Source organism: Salvia splendens, chromosome 22 (assembly GCF_004379255.2).
Source record: "Salvia splendens isolate huo1 chromosome 22, SspV2, whole genome shotgun sequence".
Classification (NCBI taxonomy): Eukaryota; Viridiplantae; Streptophyta; class Magnoliopsida; order Lamiales; family Lamiaceae; genus Salvia; species Salvia splendens.
This window is the reverse complement of record NC_056053.1, coordinates 19,511,538-19,530,468: the sequence shown is the minus strand read 5'-3', so window position 1 is coordinate 19,530,468 and position 18,931 is coordinate 19,511,538. Positions and strand designations below refer to the sequence as shown.

The following is an 18,931-nucleotide window of genomic DNA, read 5'->3' as shown; positions in this document are numbered from 1 at the left end:
TTGACTATAATATATTTTCATTGTTGGTTGAATATTTAGAAACCGCTTAATTTTAATTATTCCAGTGCTTTTAAATACGAATTGGTTACAACTTTAATTTGGTTGTGAAGGTGTTGATGCGAGATTTGAAATAGAGTGGCTGGACAGTGAAGTAGAAGTCACCTAATTAAAACAGACGAGAAAGCATTGGGAGAAGACGCCAATTTCAACATAAAATAAATGGACAACAAAATGACAAGAACACTTTGTGAAGTTTGTATGTATCACAAAGCATTAATGAATTCAAAATTACCGATTTCACAATTTTATATAGATGTTTACAAATCTCCCAGGTCTTCAAAATAATGTCCTAATAAAAACATTTGACATTTAATCGTACGTGATCGGGTGCACTATCATTTATCACTAGGTAACAAGTTTTGAGCAGACGTACATTTTATTTCTGAAATTAAGGAGTATAAATATTTGAAAATGAAAGGGTAAAAAAAGTGGGCTTCTTTAACTGGTACGCAAATGGAGAAAATGGACCATTAACATAACTCCACTAGTTTAATTAGGTGATTCCAAAGCATGAGTGGAATCCAAAGATTGAGATTCTTTAATCTACACATGTCTATCCTAAACACAACCTTAACACAATTAAATGGAGTATTGAAAAGTCTATAGTTTTATATATTAAAGATTTACTTATTTAAATAGTAGAAGTACCCATTTCAAAAAAGCTTCTTTATAATGTCTTCAATCCATTGGTACAAATCATATGTTTATACTTCATGGTGTTATTTGTTATATTCGAATTAATTGAGCACCACAAATCTGCTGTATAATACTAGAACTTAATTTTCATTTTCAAGTTGCGAGATGTATATAAATATAGTGGGACATCATTGTCTTTGGCCAGCTTGTATTCTGAATAAGACTCAAGTTCATAATAGAATCAAAATCTGATTTGATGTTTGGATTAATAATTCGCAATTAGCACATTGTATTTAGGTACGAGTCTCACATACATATACTTTATGCACATTGTATTTAGGTACGAGTCTCATATACATATACTTCATACTTGAATAAGACGAATTCAAATAAATCACAAAAGATGGTCAAATCTAGTCAATCCCATACTTTTCAAAATATGAAAATTAAATCATGAAAGAGGAAAGTTTTGCAATTGTCACCTGCCTCATTTCGAGAGGATTATATGATGATGTGCTAGCTGAATTTTACACGTCATCCACCACATAAACATGTAGTGTCACCTTAACATAGTTATATTACTGGCTACTTGCTTGTTTAAAACCGGCCACCAATCATCCCATATTTCGTCGAAACTGAGACTGATGAGATAATTACAAAATTTTCATCTTTCGTGATTTAATTTTCAAATTTTAAAAAGGGTGGAACGGACCAAAATTTAACCTCTTTTATGTTTCATTTGGCAATTTACCATAAAGAATATGAACAATGAACATCTTTCAAATAACTTGATCGTCTCCATGTCACATCTTTCAAATAACTTGATCGCCTCCATGTCATTCATCACATATCGATTTTCAATTTTCGAAAAGGGCCCTGAGATTGGGTTTAGATTTGAGACACGCCTAAAGCAAAGTTTATAGAATAAAATTAAGTGCTAATTAAATTAAATTAAATTGGACGCCACAAAAAACAAAAATAAACAAACTAAATATCAACCCTGGAGCAAGTAGTGTTATTATATAATTAAATGAGTACAAAGGTTGCTGATTTCACAATTCTAATCTCTTCACTTAGTCTCCCACTAATTGCTAAGACGGCCATATTTAATCAGACAGTTTAATGAAGGTGTGACTTTGTCGTAAAATCATGCATGGTCTAATTCGAACCCACTCAATTTGTATTAATTTACCACCATATCCCTAGTATATTACTAATACTACTAGTTTTTCTATAATTGGACAATTTTGCACGAGAACATTATAAATTTAAAATTCATTATTATCTTTTAATAAAATCTAATAAAGATACATTATACACATACAATTCTTACACAACATCCTTAATTCTATAGTAATAATACATCAAAGTTGTTAGGTGACTCAAATCCAACGCGGTCTATTAGTTAGAGATGAATATTCTTTCTATCTGAGTTGCGCTTCATTGTCAACAACTACCATTGGCATTCATCGCAAACATCACAAATGAAACTAGAACACAAGCAATGAACGGGAAATTGACCATGGATTTGTCTGATGTTGATAGTGGCCTCTTTAGATGTCGAGAAGTCAAAAGATATGTAGGGCGATAAGCATTTCAAATTATTAAATTAAAATATGTAAGTGAGATTGATACAAATTACTATATAAAACTATAAAGTTGGAAGCAATGACAAAGCATTAGAGTTATGATATCTGTGATAACTATGAATCCCTTTGATTGTTGATATATTATGAGCAAATTGCCAATGATTATGAAAATATAACTCGACTGATATGAAATGAGTGTGAAATCAATAAACAACGTTTTCGATTTTGCCTCTCAAACACAACTACTAATATTAGTACTAAACAGATTTTAGACTAACTGTTTTGATCTTGATGTACTTATTAGACATGTTGAAATTAGAATCGCGAAATCTTTCGATTTACTCAGTTACATTAATAAAAAAATTTATCCATTTGTTGGATCGTTTAAAGACAAAATACTAAATATATCACGAAACATCGTTAAATTTTGGTTCGTTTCACACATTTATGAAAAATAAATCATAAAAGATGATTTTTTTCTCAAATCTCAATTATCCCATCCTTCCATTTTACAGCGAATCATGTGTTAATGTGAGCAGGTCGGTTTAAAACATGTGGATAAAACAATATTGGGAAAAATGTAATTGAGCTTGAAACGAGGTTTTATCCACATAATTTAAATCGCTGCCACATTAGTGCGTAATTTGCCGAAAAAGAGAAGGATCGTGATATGATAAGAAATTTTTTTGTGATTACTTTTTCATATTTATAAGAGAATAGGACAGTCCATTGATCATGTTTTGTAATTTTTTTTAGCAATTTGTCCTATATTCATACGGTTATATCATACATTTTGTACCATATATACATGGCTGAATTTATCAAAAATAATACTACTACTCTTTAATTAGTCTTTACCCCACATTAGCTTTTATTTTTTCAAAAGGCAAAACACATCCTTTAAGTCCTTGTACTTTGATTGTTTATTTAAGTAGGTCCTTATACAAATTTTTCATTTTAGTAAATCCTTGTACTTTTATATTCGATATATTTCAATCCTTATTTGACGGAACCGTTAACCTTTCCATCATATGTTAATTATTTAAATATATTCCACCTAATATCCTAGTCGGAAAATATGAACATAACATAAATATAAAAACAAAAGATAAAAACAAAAACAAAAACAAAAAAACTAAAGAATTCCAAATTGTTAAAAGAAAATTGTTTTTGTTTTTATCTTTTTTTATATTTAGTTATGTTTATATTTTCCAACTAGGATATTAGGTGGAATATATTCAAATAATTAATGTATGATGTGTTATTTTATAACGGAAAAGTTAACAGTTCCGTCAAATAAGGATTGGAATATATCGAATATAAAAGTATAATGATTTACTAAAATGAAAAAATTGTATAAGGATCTATTGAAATAAACAATTAAAGTACAACTGACTTGTGTTTAGCCTTTTCCAAACGATATTAATAACCCAAAATTGTGTAGTTATTATTATACTCTTTAGTCTTTACCCCATATTAGCTATTTTAGCCATGAGATGTCATTTTATGAAGACTGTGAGCGTATTTATTTAATCGGCAACATACATGGAATCTATTTCGGACATTTATACGCTCCCATCCTACGCAAAAATATACTACTAGCATTGCCTTTTTTATATGCACATGTTTTAAAAAATACTACTCCATCCGTTCCTAAAGAATATGTATTTTGGATTCGACACAGATTTTAATACTCCATAAAATTGGTAAAGTAAGAGAAATGTAGAAAGAAAAATTAATTAAAGTATTATTAGTTAAGAATGAGTCTCACCTTATTAGAGAGAAAATAGTTTCTAAAAATATAAAATACATATTCTTGTGGGACGAACTAAAAAGGAAAGAGTGTATATTTTTAATGGATGGAGGGAGTAGTTGGTAATATGATACAACGAACTAACCGTGTCAATTATGTAAAAAATGGTTATTTTTTTGGTAAATAAGAGATGTTTTGTAAGGTTGAGATATAAAGTAAAATACGATGTCCTTTCTAGAAAAGAAAATTGTATACTACGGATACCAAATAAAATAATTATGGTATACCTTTTGAATTTCATGGATGAAATGAGTATTCGATATGTAGAGTTTCTTATAGCTTGATCGATATGCTCTTGTTAGAAAAACTGCCTACAAAAGCATTTGTGTCGTTCTTTCATGATTCTTTACTGTTTTTTCTGATCCTCATAGTTGAAATCTTTTGACTGAAATCTATAAATCATGAAGTATGACCTGACCTATCAGAGTCTCCAAAATAAGGCTGAACAGTCACGCCACAGCCACAAAAACTTGTCCGTCTAGTCATCACAAAATAAATTAGGAAAAAAATATGTTTTTGACTGTCGCAGCGGCTCACAATAGGCCGCCGTGGAACCACCGCTCCGCCTCGTCAATCAAAAGCCTTAATTAATGTACTATAGTCAATCTCCTAAAGTTTGGACGGCCCACCCTTTAGCCGATATTGGATAAGGTTCCTCACACCTAGCTCGTTATTGTTTTGTTGTAAAATTTTAATGCGTTGTGATAAGCCTATCCTCGTAGTGCATCTCCCCTTTGGATTCATCAAAAACTTGAGTGGAACAATATTTTCCACAAAACTGGATGAATTCATGTGGATATCAAATCATATGTGAGTTTAAACTGAAAAGAGCATCAATATATCGCCGATTTAAACCAAATTTGATCCACGAATTTCTAATTATTAATTACTACTACTAAAGAATTGCACATTTGCACGATGGGTCAATAAACTAGCATCCAAGTCGATTTCATGGACCAAATACAGTTATTTTAACCTTTTTTCCCCAAAAGTATATATTTTCCAAAACTTCGTAAAAATTGCATTAGATGCAAATATCCCTTTTTTATACTACTAATATTGGATCTTGGCTAATTAAAGGATTTTTTTTATAATAGAACTAGAAGAGACTGCCTACATGCTTTAAACAGAATCTCATTAATTTAATTGATTGTTTACTTGTTAGACAAAAACAAAATAAAATAGTAGTACTACATTTTGTCTTTAGATTTTCCATTTTTAATGCGGATTAATTCATAATTAACACGCGGTTAAGAAAGCAAAAGGAAGAAACCATGAGCTTAATTGGCGCCCACAATATCAAACGGCAATTGGATTTTAATGCTAAGAATCTTGATATATATAGCATGAGCAGGATTAAATGTATATCGAAACATTGTGTTGTTTAAGAATGGGTGTAGTGAAGGCTGTTTTGTGCACTGTGTTTTTTCTTCTCATGGCTATTTGCAGTGGTGATGGAGGCAATGTCGATGTCCACGCAGCAAGACATCTCCTTGATCAGGGCCACACTTATCTTGATGTCAGGTCAATTTAAATCTCTCTCGGAGATTCGAGATTGAGATTATTATCCTCTGTCTATAATAATTATATTATATGATTTGTTATACTTAAGTTGAATGAGAACAGGACTGAAGAAGAATTCGAGAATGGACATGTGAGGAACGCCATCAACATTCCTTACAAGATAATTACGTCGGAAGGTAGCAACCTTTCCGTCTCATAAAAATAGAAAATTTGGTAAAATATGAGAGATAGCATAACAAAAATGAACTATTTTTCGGGGAGTATATAGTTTTCGTTTATTCGTCTTCCCTTTTTTGGTTAGTTTATGTTATGATAGGAATTTGGAACATTATATAGGTATGGTGAATAACCCCAAATTTCTGGATCAAGTTCGGTCGCATTTTGATAAGGAAGATCATCTCGTTTTGGTAAGTCTCTTATCAAAGCAAATTACTTATACTTGGAACTTTTTTTATTAGCTAGAACAAGTCTCTGATTTATGATCTAATTTGATTAAAATGTGGGTGTAACAGGGTTGCAAAAGTGGAGTCAGATCCTTGTATGCAACAATTGATCTTCTTACTGCAGTAAGTCCCATTTTCTCAAAATCTAATTTGATTCATTCAAAATATTTTAGTTTGTGTAGGAGTATTGCCATAGCCATTTTTTGGTAAACCAAATTGATTGTTGGTAGTAGTAGTAGTATTTATTTATTCATTTGCCTGTTTTATTTATTTATCTATTTATCCTATCCCAACTCCCAAGATTATAATTTATACAAAAGAATTTAAATTTCATTCCAGAATTCAATTATCTCAGGTAATTTATTATTTTAATTGTCAAACTAGTACTAAGAGCATCTCCAATGCTGGCGGACGTCAAATAGCCGTCAAATAGCCTTCACACTGCCACATCATCAGCACTACAATTCTCCTGCCACATCAGCTTGCCACATCAACTGGACATCAAATAGCCATCAAATAGCCTTCACACTACCTATCCACATCACTAATAACAATTATATAATTTAATTTACAATTGTATCAACATACATAATTTAATTTACGAGACAAATACGGAAAATTCGAATAATAATATTAAAATTTAAAAAGTACATTACTTTTAAAAAAAAGTACAACAATTTAAAAAAATTACAAAAAGTAAAAAGTACATTAATTTAAAAAAGTAAAACAAAATCACTCATCGCCGCCGTCCTCGTCTCCGTCGTCGCCCAACGCTTCTTCACTGCCGTCGCCGGTGTCCCTCCTCATCGCCTCCAGTTCTTCACGCTGGCTCTGGAGCAATACGCGAAGAAAATCCTTCACCTCGGGGTCCACCGCCGCTTGGAAGTCGGCTAAGGTCTTCACCATTTGAGCGCGCGTTTGTTGGCGCGCGAAGAATTTGAGCTCCTCGGTAGACCTGCCGAGGGGGGATGCCGAATGGACATCCTGGGAACTCGGTGTGCCCCCCCTCGCAACCTGCTGCGCCCGCCTTTGCCCAACCGGGCGAGGTCGGCGACCGAACGACCGAGGAGTCGGGACCTCCTGGGCCGTCTCGGGGAGGTCTGACGAACCACCGCTGCTGCCGCTATAATCTCCGGTATAGTTCAGTCTCTGCCTCTTCGGCCAGCCAGCGTCGACGCCTGCCCGGAATTTCTCCGACTCGTTGAGCACAACGTAGCAGTTCCAGTAGGTGAACTCATAGTACTTCTTATCCGGATCGGGGTAGGCTCTTTCCGCAATCCTCCTGCAGTCTTCCTCTGTTGGCCACTGGTCTGCATGCGGAGGGCGTTGGCGTACAAACCCGAAAATCGAGAGACGCCAGCCCTGATTCGGTCCCAGCACTTCCGGACCTCCTCCCCGGTGCACGGTCTCCCTTCAGGGCAAAATGCCCTGTAGGCTGCAGCTATCTTCGCCCACAAGTTGACGATCCTCTGGTTGTTTGAAACGAGAGGATCGTCGCAAACACTCACCCACGCCTTGGCAACCGCAACGTTCTCCGCGTCCGTCCACTTCCTCCGGCCCCGGATTTCGGCGCGGGGCTGCGACGACTCGCCGACCTTCTTCGCCTTGCCCTTCTTCTTACCCCGCCCTACTCCCTGGCTTTGAATGAGAGTTTCAGAAACGTCGTTAATATCAAAACCCAAGTCCGCTAAGGAGAAGGTCTCCGAATACTGTGCATCCGTTGGGGTCGATGTGTGCGAAGAACCGGTGGAAAAATCAAAAGTCGGCCGATAGGCGTTGTCCCCCTCGTGCGTCGCCTGCGACTGTGGAATCATATGTTGCGCCGGTGGCATCATCTGCTGCGCCGGTGGCTGCATGCCGGGTGCCCACCCCGGCATCATCTGCATAGGGGGCTGCATGCCGGGTGCCCACCCCGGAATCATCTGCTGTCACGGGTACACGTTGTAGTACCCGCTCATTGGAGGCCAACCACCTCCCCCAGGAGCCGGGGAAGTATGGGACCCTGCCCCGGGAGTCGGGGGCGTCTGAGACCCTACACCGGGAGCCGGGGGAGTCTGAGACCATCCCCCGGGATTAACTGGAGTACCTTCGTAGTTGTTCTCCATTGCTCGTTATTGATCTTGTACAGAAAGTAAGGTAGAGAGAGAGTACTCGTTAAAACAAGTGGTGCGAATGAAAATGAGGTTCAACGCGCGTATATATTGTGTTTTGCGAAAAAAAAAAAAAATATTTAAATCCGACGCCGGTTTGGCGCCGATCCGGGAGCCACAATGGCGCCCGTGAGGATCGGCGTGGGAACCGGCGTCAGCGCGGGAATCGGCATGGCGACGCCGATTTTGACGCCGATTTCGCCCACGCCGGTTCCAATGGTTCGGCGTCAAACCGGCGTGGGCGAAAAATCGGCGCTCCGGTGGTGACGCCGACCATTGGAGATGCTCTAACTCTAGCACAAAATTGTTTTGTTTTTTTGCAGGAGTTCAAACATGTGTATAATATGGAAGGAGGATATGTAGCTTGGGTTGAAAATGGATATGCGGTCTAGATTCAAGTACTGCATAATTTTCTTCTTCATTTTGGTTATATTATCTTCTTCATTTTTACACTAATTATGAATTATGAATTACAGTACATACTAGTACTACTATATTGGAAACTTTGTTAAACACGCATAATTATAATACTAAATTTTAGTCTCAATGGGCAAATTTATTTAAGGAGCGTATAACAATAATACTGTATAAATACTATTCCCTCTATCTCAACTAAAATGATACAGTTTCTTTTTTAATTTTTTCAATAAAAATGACATATTTCTATTTTTGATAACTTACCTCTTCAATTAATACACTCAAACATTATTCTTTAATATTTTATTCTCTTTCTCTCTTAATCTAATATTTATCTAAATTTTTATGCCGACTAAGAAATATGTCATGGTAGTAGTCGGGAGGAGGGAGTAGAGTATTCTCTTTTCCAATCTAATATTTATCTAAAGTTTCATGTCGACTAAGAAATGTGTCGTGGTAGTAGTCGAGAGGAGGGAGTAGAGTATTCTCTTTTCCACGCGCCGAAGTTTTTTTTTTTCTTATCTCGATAAGCCCATGTTTTGTAAACTATGGGCGTAAAGCCCATAAAAAGGAGTATTTTACTGGGTATATTTAATTAATTTTCGCCTGTTTGCTTTCCATATCACTAAATTATATTGGCACGTTATAGCCTCTCACAAATCAATAAATTATATCATTTTAAAAATAAAAAACTTTTAAAATAATATATCATTTTAATTCACAATTTCTATCACAAGAGATAAAAAAAAGTAAATGAAATTAGTAGTCACTTCATTAGAGAAAAATTCTTCCTAAAATAGAAATTTTCTAATTTTAAGAAAAACACCAAAATGAAAATAATTTTTATTTTTAAAATATGGAGATTATATTTAAATTGTTAGAATCTCTCTTTTCTTTACAAAAAAGATAATTAAAGACTAAAGTATTTTCACTAACATTAGTTATATATTTATTCAAGTAACTTTTACGATATTTAATTCGCATAACAAACTAGTCAACTAAAAATAGCTTTAGATATTTATTTTTGTTGAGCAAAATTTATGTAACAATCTTTATGTCCATCCGATGCACATTTGTTTCCGATAGATATTTTATTAAATTTGAGATAAAGTAAATTGATAGGGCCAAATGGAGCTAGCTTCATTAATCAGATCTAGAAATTATAGAATTTGATCTGATTAGAAATAGTCATACATAGACGACAAAATTGAAAATAAGCATAAAATATGAAATTGTGTGAAGAAATAGATTTTTGATATGATTGGTCGGCCGAATTCCCGTCCAGGTGCATCTCGTGAATTGGGGCTAAATTCCACGAATGTACGTCATGGGAGATGATATTCGCTATTTGTACCCGAAAAAAAAACATTTACGGGGAGGCTCTCGCGTCTTTGATAAACCAAACACGCGATAGTCTCTTGCGTGTATACAAAACACGTGTTACTCTCATGCGCGTTTTAATTAAACACGCATCAAGCTCATGCGTGTTTGAATTTAGCCGAAGAAGACGAGGGAGTAAGAGAGTCGCCGGAGAAGATAAGAGCGTTAGCGCTGCTTCTTAGGCGTTTTCTCCCATTGGGCCTAAATTGGTATTTACGTTAATGGGCCTTAATAACCAAATCCAATTTCCAATCCTACGTAAATAGTAGCAATATTTTCGATTTTTCATTCATTCAAACACGCATGGGCTTGATGCATGTTAAATTAAAACACGCATGAGATAACGCGTGTTTTGTATACACGCAAGAGACTATCGCGTGTTTGGTTTATCAAAGACGCGAGAGCCTCACGCGTCTTTCCCATCATTGTAAATGTTTTTTTCCGGGTACAAATGGCGGATATCATCTCTCATGACTTACATTCGCGGAATTTACCCCTATGAATCGGTAGGATTCATCCCAAAACAAAAACCTTCAATTCCACGTGAGAAAAAATGGATTCCGATTCCGATGACCTCGCTCGCACTTTGAGTATCCAATCTTCTGTCGTGTGCAGTTGCAATTAGAAAGTGAGATATGAGTGAAGAAATCTCTGCCCCACTCCGTAATTCACCTCATCTAATTTCGATTGCATTCCTAATTGAACTCCTAATTTAATTGATTATGTGCAGTTGGGGAGCCATCATCCGCCTCCGATGGCGAGAACTCGCCGGTGGAGCAGGTGGCCCTGACGGTTCCACCCACCGACGACCCATCCCTCCCCGTGGTCACATTCCGGATGTGGATTCTCGGCGCTGCCGCCTGCGTCCTCCTCTCCTTCCTCAACCAGTTCTTCTGGTACTGCCGCGAGCCCCTCTCCATCTCCGTCCAGATCGCCGTCGTGCCCCTCGGCCACCTCCTCGCCGCCGCTGCGAGTTCAGCCTCAACCCCGGCCGCTTCAACGTCAAGGAGCACGTCCTCATCACCATCTTCGCCAACTCCGGCGCCGCCAACCCTTACTCCATCCACATCGTCAGCGCCGTCAAGATATTCTACGGCCGGAAGATGACCTTTTGGGTTTGGCTCGGGGTCGTTCTCACCACGCAGATTCTCGGATTCGGCTGGGCCGGCCTCCTCCGCCGCTACCTCGTCAAGTTCTGCTCTAAGTTTATATTTTCCTGTCACTGATGCGAACTAGAGAACTAGTTATCAATGGATCGTGCCTGAGGTAAAACAAAATATGAAACCATTTGGTTTGCTTTTTACGTCACGTTGCAAATAGACAAACTGAACATGTATCTGTTAGATTAGTTGGCTCATGAAAAGTTGCAGCTGTTGGTCATTAGAACTGCTGCTTTGTTGATTTCTGAAACTGTCCACTTTTGTGTGCTTAGAGATCTGTGGCTGCTGAGCAAGTCTGCATTCAAGGAGAAGACAATGGATGTACACACCAAGCTTATGCTAAGCTACAAGAAAGTTCCCGAATGGTGGTTCTTATGTATTCTTTTCATAAACATTGCCGTCACCTTACTTCTATGTCAATTTAACATCGATCAACTTCAGTTGCCGTGGTGGGGCGTCTTATTAGCGTGTGCTCTTGCCTTCTTCTTCACCCTTCCTGTTGGAGTCATTGCTGCCACAACAAACCAAGTGAGACTCTGTAACTGATCCCTAGATATGTTTGCACTTTATCCTGCATATTTTTTGCCAATACCAAATGCATCCTCTTGTTTGTTGGCTTTAGATGTCCTTTTATCTGTACATTGTTATCATTAGTTGCAGTTTCGGTGCGAGTAGTTGTTTAGTTATTCCAGATTAGAAAAAAACTGTGCAGTTACTCTGCATTCTGCAAGTTTCAGACACATGTTAATCGATAAAATATTTGTTATCAGATACCAGGATTGAATGTGATCACAGAATACCTCATCGGATTTCTGTATCCCGGTTATCCAGTTGCCAACATGTGCTTCAAGGTGTATGGCTACATCAGCATGAAACAAGCGTTGGTGTTTCTTCAAGACCTCAAACTCGGACATTACATGAAAATACCACCTTGAACGATGTTCATGGCCCAGGTTACTTCATTTTCTTCCAAACATCAGCCATGTTTATCATAATAGTCTTTCTCATTCTTGATGTTGATTGATCAGGTAGTTGGCACTCTTATTTCATCAGTGGTGCATCTAGGAACAGCATGGTGGCTCATGGACACATTCCCCAATATCTGTGACCGGACAGTACTTCCTTCTAGCAGTCCATGGACATGCCCGAGCGACCATGTGTTCTATGACGCCTCTGTTGTGTGGGGATTGATCGGGCCACAGAGGATATTTGGAAATCTTGGCTTCTACTCTGCCATCAACTGGGCTTTCCTTGTCGGGGCTGTGGCTCCTGTTGTAGTGTGGGTGGCCATCAAGGCCTTCCCCGGGCAGCAGTGGCTTAAGCAAGTTTCAGTTCCTGTGATGCTGGTGTCGGTTATTAATATGCCTCCGGCAACTGCTGTGAACTACAACAGCTGGATCATCTTAGGGTTCCTGTTGGGCTATGTTGCATACCGATACTACCGAGAGTGGTGGAGTTGACTCAACTACTTGCTGTCCGGAGCGCTCGATGCAGGATTGGCCTTCATGGGAGTGTTCCTGTATCTGTATTTGGGGATGGGAAGTGTTACTGATGGATGCCCTCTGGCTTCTTGCCCTACTGCTAAAGGCATTGTTGTTGAGGGATGCCCAATCTTTTGAACTTATTTTCCCCCTTCATTCCACTTTTTAATATATTATATGTTGTATTTTAGTAGTGATTGATAGAATATCTTCACTTTTGTATGTTTGTTAATATAAAGTTATTTCATCTTTCATGTTAGTGAAATTAACTGTGAAGTTTCACCTTCATTTGTGCATAACAAAAGTTGGACTTCTCTGTAATATAAAATCACATTTTTTTTCTATTTAATTATTATACTCACATAGTCACATTTTATTTTAAAAGCAATATATAAAAGTTGAACTCATGTTCCATTAATTATTTCCAGACTATAAATGGCATACGGAGTAACTAATCAGTAGCCACGAATTCCCAAATAAATAATCTTAATTAATGTATATAAGAATTTTTTGAAATTTTAAATATATTGGGGGTGTAATATTGCAACATCTAACAACTGGAGGGGCGAAATTAGTTTTCTGATCTACAGTTCAATTTCACTGAACAAAAGGAACGACGTCGCTTGACGTGGCAACGCCATTGATGGAGCCTCATCAGTCACAGTCAACGCCGAAGCCCTCGTCTTTGCGCTGGCAAATCCTACGCCGCGCTCTTCTTCGCCGTCCATCCAATTCCGGTAAGCTTATCTATGCATATATGATTTTGAATCACTCTACGCGCCAAAATCATTACGTGTAAAGTTGGAAAATTCTCGATTTTCTGTCTACTAACAATGAATTTGCAGGTGATTCCAGTGACAATATCAGTTTAGAAAAAGTATCGCGACGAACGAGAAGTGGATTCAATCTGATACCATGCTATGTGGTGAATGACGGCGGCGAAGATCCAAATTCTTTGTCTAAGAGAGATGTTTGTTACCGCTACACATTGCCGCTTCCTAATGCTCCTGAGCTTTTTCTACGGTGAGTCAGGGATGCTAATATTCCGGTAGTTGTCCAGTTGTTAGCTCAATTGGTTGTAGGCCTGTGGCTTAAGGCTGGTATTGTTGAAATGCTGCTTGAATTATGGTTTGTTGCGGTTGTGTAACTAGTGACAACATGTGTATGCAGTCAAAGATGGGAAGATCGCGTTGATCTCAATGACTTTGAAGTCTGTAATCGATACAACATAGATAATACTGGACTTGTCTGTAAGTAGCATGTTATTATCTACTCCTATTTATGATGACTAAGACTATTTCAGCATAATTTGACCTCCTGAGCAATCAATGTCTTCTGAAAACTATATGAGTTTGAGTTCTTCAGATTTCAGCTAAAATAAATATTTTGTTGGCTGCCAGTTAAATTTCCTCGGAATTTTATCATGTCAAGACAATCAGTGATATTGAACTTGATCAGTATTCTTTAAAGTGCCCTTGTGAAGTTGGCTTTAGAAATATCTCAACTGGTGTACTATTTTTTGACCCCGTCGACATCAGATTTTTGAAGGATGTTAGATGAAGTTATTTAGGATGTGAAGTTAGATGGGAGTTTATTCTGATTTTGCTCAAACTCAAAATTAGTTTCAACCCAAACCCTCTTGGTCCTCTGCAAATAGTCATATTTGTAATGCAGAGGAATGACTCCATAGGAAGGGAATGTGGGGCAGTGGGGGCATCAAAATTTACTGGAAATCCATTTCAGTCAGTTTATGTTTAGTTGTACTTGGAAGTAGGTAAGAGCACCATCACCATAAGAGGTCGGCAACCCGGTTTAGGAATTTCAGCTCAATACCTTCTAGTGGACTGTATAAAATTAGAGCATGATTTTCCTTTGAGTTACTAAAAGAGTGATTAATTCTACTTTCTGATAGCTACCATCTGGCAGAGACTCAAATTTTTCACATAATTACTGGTCTGAACAATTAAGACTTGATAGAGGAGTGGGAACTAGATAGGAACAGATGTGTGGGCCTTGACCTCTCTTTGACATTCTGTAGTATGATTATTGATTGCAATGGTTTTGAAACAAAATGTCCTCGGATAACTCTGGTTTTTCAGCTGTTTCCCAGGAATATCAATTTCTCATAACTATCTACTTATTAGATGCCCCAAAGGACTTCTTTATATGTGGGGAGGCTATATGCTACTTAGCATAGTGCAAAATCTACAATAGATAATCTTGTGTCATTTTAGAAGTATTATGGTGGAATAATTGGCACATTTAAAAGATTAACAAACAAAATTCTAACCAACACTTTGTTCTATAGTTTGGAAACACATAAAATTGGTCTCTAATGTTAGTAATACACAAATTAAGTTGTACTCTTTGTGCAAAGTGGTACATAAGGTCAACTAGCCTTTCAGAAATTGGAAATACTTCTACATGTTTGTGTCTGGAAAATTTTCAATACAGTGCTAACAATGTTATATAACCCTGGAAGATTGGTAGACAATTATGATAAAATCTTTGAATTTGCAGATGCATTTTCTCTTCGCATGACAAATCGAAATTTGTCAAATGTTTTTCGAGAAGCCCTTAATGCATCTTAAAATATTAAAAATATGAAGGAAAAAAATCATAGTATTAGATCCGGTAGCATTACTAATGAAAAAGTTGATTGATCACGAAAATTGATCAGTTTCATTGGCTTGGCTTCAACAATACTTCTAAATATTTGAAACAAATAAAAATGACCAGAAATCTTCCTAAAATGGCTTCAATATAACTTATTTGTATTAGAATGTCAGCAATTCAGTTGGACATGTAATATGGCTGCTACTCTAGAACAGATATACTGACATCTCTCTCCAGCAATATTGTCTTCAATTCATTATTCATCCTGCTGATTCAATGGAAATTCTTGCATGACTCTACAGCTGTAGAATCCTAGCCACGTTTACCACTGAGAGTTCACATCTCTAAATAAGTTCATTTTCCGGTCGACTTGGGAATAACATGTAGGCTGTAAGATATGACTGAAAGAACATGAGTATCAATTGCATAGAAATGATTAAAGAACATGCGTATCAATTGCATAGAAATGATTCATTATAGAGCCTTGAGACAAAACTTAATGACATTTTGATGAAGAAATGAGCCTTGCATATCCGAGATTGGAGATGTCAGGGCATGTGGTCCTGTTTCTAGATATGGAAACACAATATTAGGACTGCAAGAACCAATAATCTTCTGTTTTGCTACCCGTCTCTTTTCCCTGGGATTTCTTTTTCATGAATAGTAAGTATGTGAGAACAAAATCAGATGTCATGCTGCAAAAGGAATTGACATATTATACTTCTGCCAAGAATTACCAAATGGACATATGACATGTTTTCGCATCTCATCCATGTGTAATTGAGAAAGAAATTGCTTTTAAGCTATATTGAACATTTGAACTGTCCAAAGTTGTTTACTAGCTATTTTTGTAGTTCCTATACTTGGTTTGAGAAATGATATTTTTTCTGCTCAAACCACTCTTTCTTCTTCATTGCTACCATGACTACATGTTTTGGGGAACGCTTATATTTATGGATTCTTTTCTCTTTAACAGGTCAGTGGCCTTCAGAGGATGTACTTGCTTATTATTGCATGTCACATCTTGATAATTTCAGGTTTATTAGCAACCTTGATTCATTGGCTGCTAATGCATATCTGCTGAATTTATTTCTGAGTCATTCTCTATATTCTTAGGAATAAAAGAGTTATCGAACTTGGATCAGGGTACGGCCTAGCTGGTTTTGTTATTGCTGTGGCTGCAGAAGCATTAGAAGTGGTGATATCAGATGGAAACCCTCAAGTTGTTGATTGTATCCTCTTGTTATAATCAATTAGTAAACTTATGCATTAGAATACACTTCATGTTATCTACTTGTTGGCTGGTTTTACTCTTTTGATTTAGCAGTGTGCAGCATGCTATAATGACCAATTATGCTGCATTTTTCACAATAATGGGCTATGAACTTGTCAAGCTCTTGGCACATTAAATTAAGATAGGAAACCAGAATAATAGAGTTCTGAATAACTTTTTTTAAGCCTCTCTGATTGGTTTGGTGATAATTTGTATGATGTAATTATGACAAGAAACATATCATGGCTTCAAGCCTGCAAGAAATCTGGGCATCTAAGTGATACCAATTGGTGCTAGGGTATAGGTCAGCTTTTCTGGTAGCATATGCATAAGCAGCAGTATATAAACTTAATGGTGTGTGCTGCTACCAAGGGATTAAAAACGGTACGCTCTAAGCATGAACACTTCTAACAATTGTAGGATTATTTTGATTGAAATGTTGAAGTTGATGTTATTGGATTCCCCATATTTTTGGTCTGTATGTTTCATTAATTGTTCTGCGTAAAATGAACGTTCTTAACAAGCAGATATACAGCATAACATCAATATCAACTCTGCTGCACTCGGCAGTACAAAGGTGAAGCCAATGATCCTGCACTGGGATCAGCACGATGTATCAGATATTTCTGGATCCTTTGACATCATTGTTGCGAGTGACTGGTAATTGAATTGTACGAATTAATCATAAAGAACACCCAATTTCCCTGATGTCAATGTGATCAAATTTGTTATTTTGCAGAGGAAATTGTGATAGATCTGTGGCCTGTGGGTGTAGAACTAGTGATCATACACATCTATAGTTTGTAATTATGCATAACATGATGTTTCGAAATTAGGAAATAGTATGACTTAGTTTTCTCGTGAGCCTTATGCTGAAGATCGTCCAATCATATGTATTATGCTACATTAGTTGCACATGCAAGAGAATTTCTTATCACCATATCAATATCATGGTGTTGACTTTAGCTTGTCATTTTGCAGCACTTTTTTCAAGAAATTCCACAAAGGGCTGGCTCGAACAATCAGATGCTTGCTTAAAGAGCATGGTCCCTCTGAAGCCCTACTCTTTAGCCCCAAAAGAGATGATTCGTTAGACAAATTTCTGCTGGAAGTTGAGGCTAGTGGGATGCACTTCACTATCACCGAGGCCTACGATGCAGAAATATGGAGACGGCATAAAAGTATCATCAACGGCGATCACTCCTGGCCCAACTATGAGCCGGACCACTGTTACCCTTTATTGGTCAGCATTACACGGTGAACTTCTTTTTGTGTTCTGCTTTTGCCGCTTCTTGTCTGCTACCTAGCCTTTGATCTTAAGCTTTCTCATTGAATATTTCAAGATCGAACCATCTATCATTGTGAAAGTTATGACATAGGAAAGCACTAAGCTTGACACTGATTCCTTGAAATTTGGTTCAGATGATTTCTTTTATACTAAAATAGTGGAGTATTCAAAGATTTGTAGTAGTACTAATATATATACTCCAGTATTCATCTACTTGTTAATAAAGTATTTAAAGTATTAGTGGATATAATGGTTAGTTTAAGGGAGGATTGTTTGGTTATGTTCTTTATAGGTGTGTATAGAAATAGGGTGAGTTGAGGAACTTAAAAAATGCAAAAGATTCCCCCACCCATTATACTCATAAAGATATCATTTTTCACATACTTATATTGCTGTGAAACAATAAGATAGATTCTGCTAAGACGATAGATGCTTTCAAAAGGTGGCACTGCAATTCCCTTTGGATCAAGTTTATGCTTCTCTTTGCGATTTTATTTATTTAGATATACAGATTTTTTCTAGCAAGTTGGGATTTTTTTTACTCCTTGGAGACTGTTGCTAAGACCATTTTGTGCGTGAGCTTGAAACTTCCATCTATACTACTACTAGTATATTTGCATTCAGTTGGTTAAATATTCAAATATTGCAACTTGTATGAATTGAAAATCAAAATTCTTGGGCATTTAAAACTGTTTTCAAAATTGTTAATTTCATTATAAATTAAGCGAACTCTAATTTTAGGATATTTCTTTGGGTTCAACACGAGTTTTAATGCAAAATTGATAAAGTAAGAGAGAGATAGAGAGAAAAAGTAAATATAGTATTGTTAGGAAAGAATGAGTCCCACTTTATTAGAAAGAAGAAGATTTTTAAAATTAGAAAGTGCATATTCTTGTGAGACGAATTAAAAAAAAGAGTGGATATTCTTGTGGGGCGGAGGGAGTAGTTAATAAAGCCATCTTGTACATAAGGGTTCATTGCATGTAAATGTATGAATTATATATGGACTGTGGTTTTATTTTATTCATTTTTTAGGTCAAGCTGTAAAAAGAAAAATTATTATTCCTTTTGAATATTTGAGTCCATATTTGTTTGGTCCAT

The 18,931-nt window shown here is 36.7% G+C and overlaps 2 protein-coding genes and 1 pseudogene across 2 annotated transcripts; all 3 read left to right on the top strand.

Moving 5' to 3' along the window:
• Positions 1 to 5,488: 5,488 nt before the first annotated feature.
• Positions 5,489 to 8,607, top strand: LOC121786884 (thiosulfate sulfurtransferase 16, chloroplastic-like). Its single transcript, XM_042185485.1, has 5 exons — positions 5,489 to 5,622; positions 5,725 to 5,798; positions 5,959 to 6,029; positions 6,135 to 6,188; positions 8,539 to 8,607. Exons 1-5 carry the CDS (start codon positions 5,489 to 5,491, stop codon positions 8,605 to 8,607), a joined length of 402 nt encoding a protein of 133 aa, XP_042041419.1.
• Positions 8,608 to 10,536: 1,929 nt separating this feature from the next.
• On the top strand, positions 10,537 to 12,941 carry LOC121786883 (annotated as a pseudogene).
• Positions 12,942 to 13,224: 283 nt separating this feature from the next.
• Positions 13,225 to 18,077, top strand: LOC121785914 (calmodulin-lysine N-methyltransferase-like). The gene is made up of 7 exons (XM_042184397.1): positions 13,225 to 13,390; positions 13,499 to 13,676; positions 13,824 to 13,903; positions 16,246 to 16,306; positions 16,386 to 16,501; positions 17,070 to 17,202; positions 17,524 to 18,077. Exons 1-7 carry the CDS (start codon positions 13,297 to 13,299, stop codon positions 17,801 to 17,803), a joined length of 942 nt encoding a protein of 313 aa, XP_042040331.1. The 5' UTR covers positions 13,225 to 13,296; the 3' UTR covers positions 17,804 to 18,077.
• Positions 18,078 to 18,931: the final 854 nt, after the last annotated feature.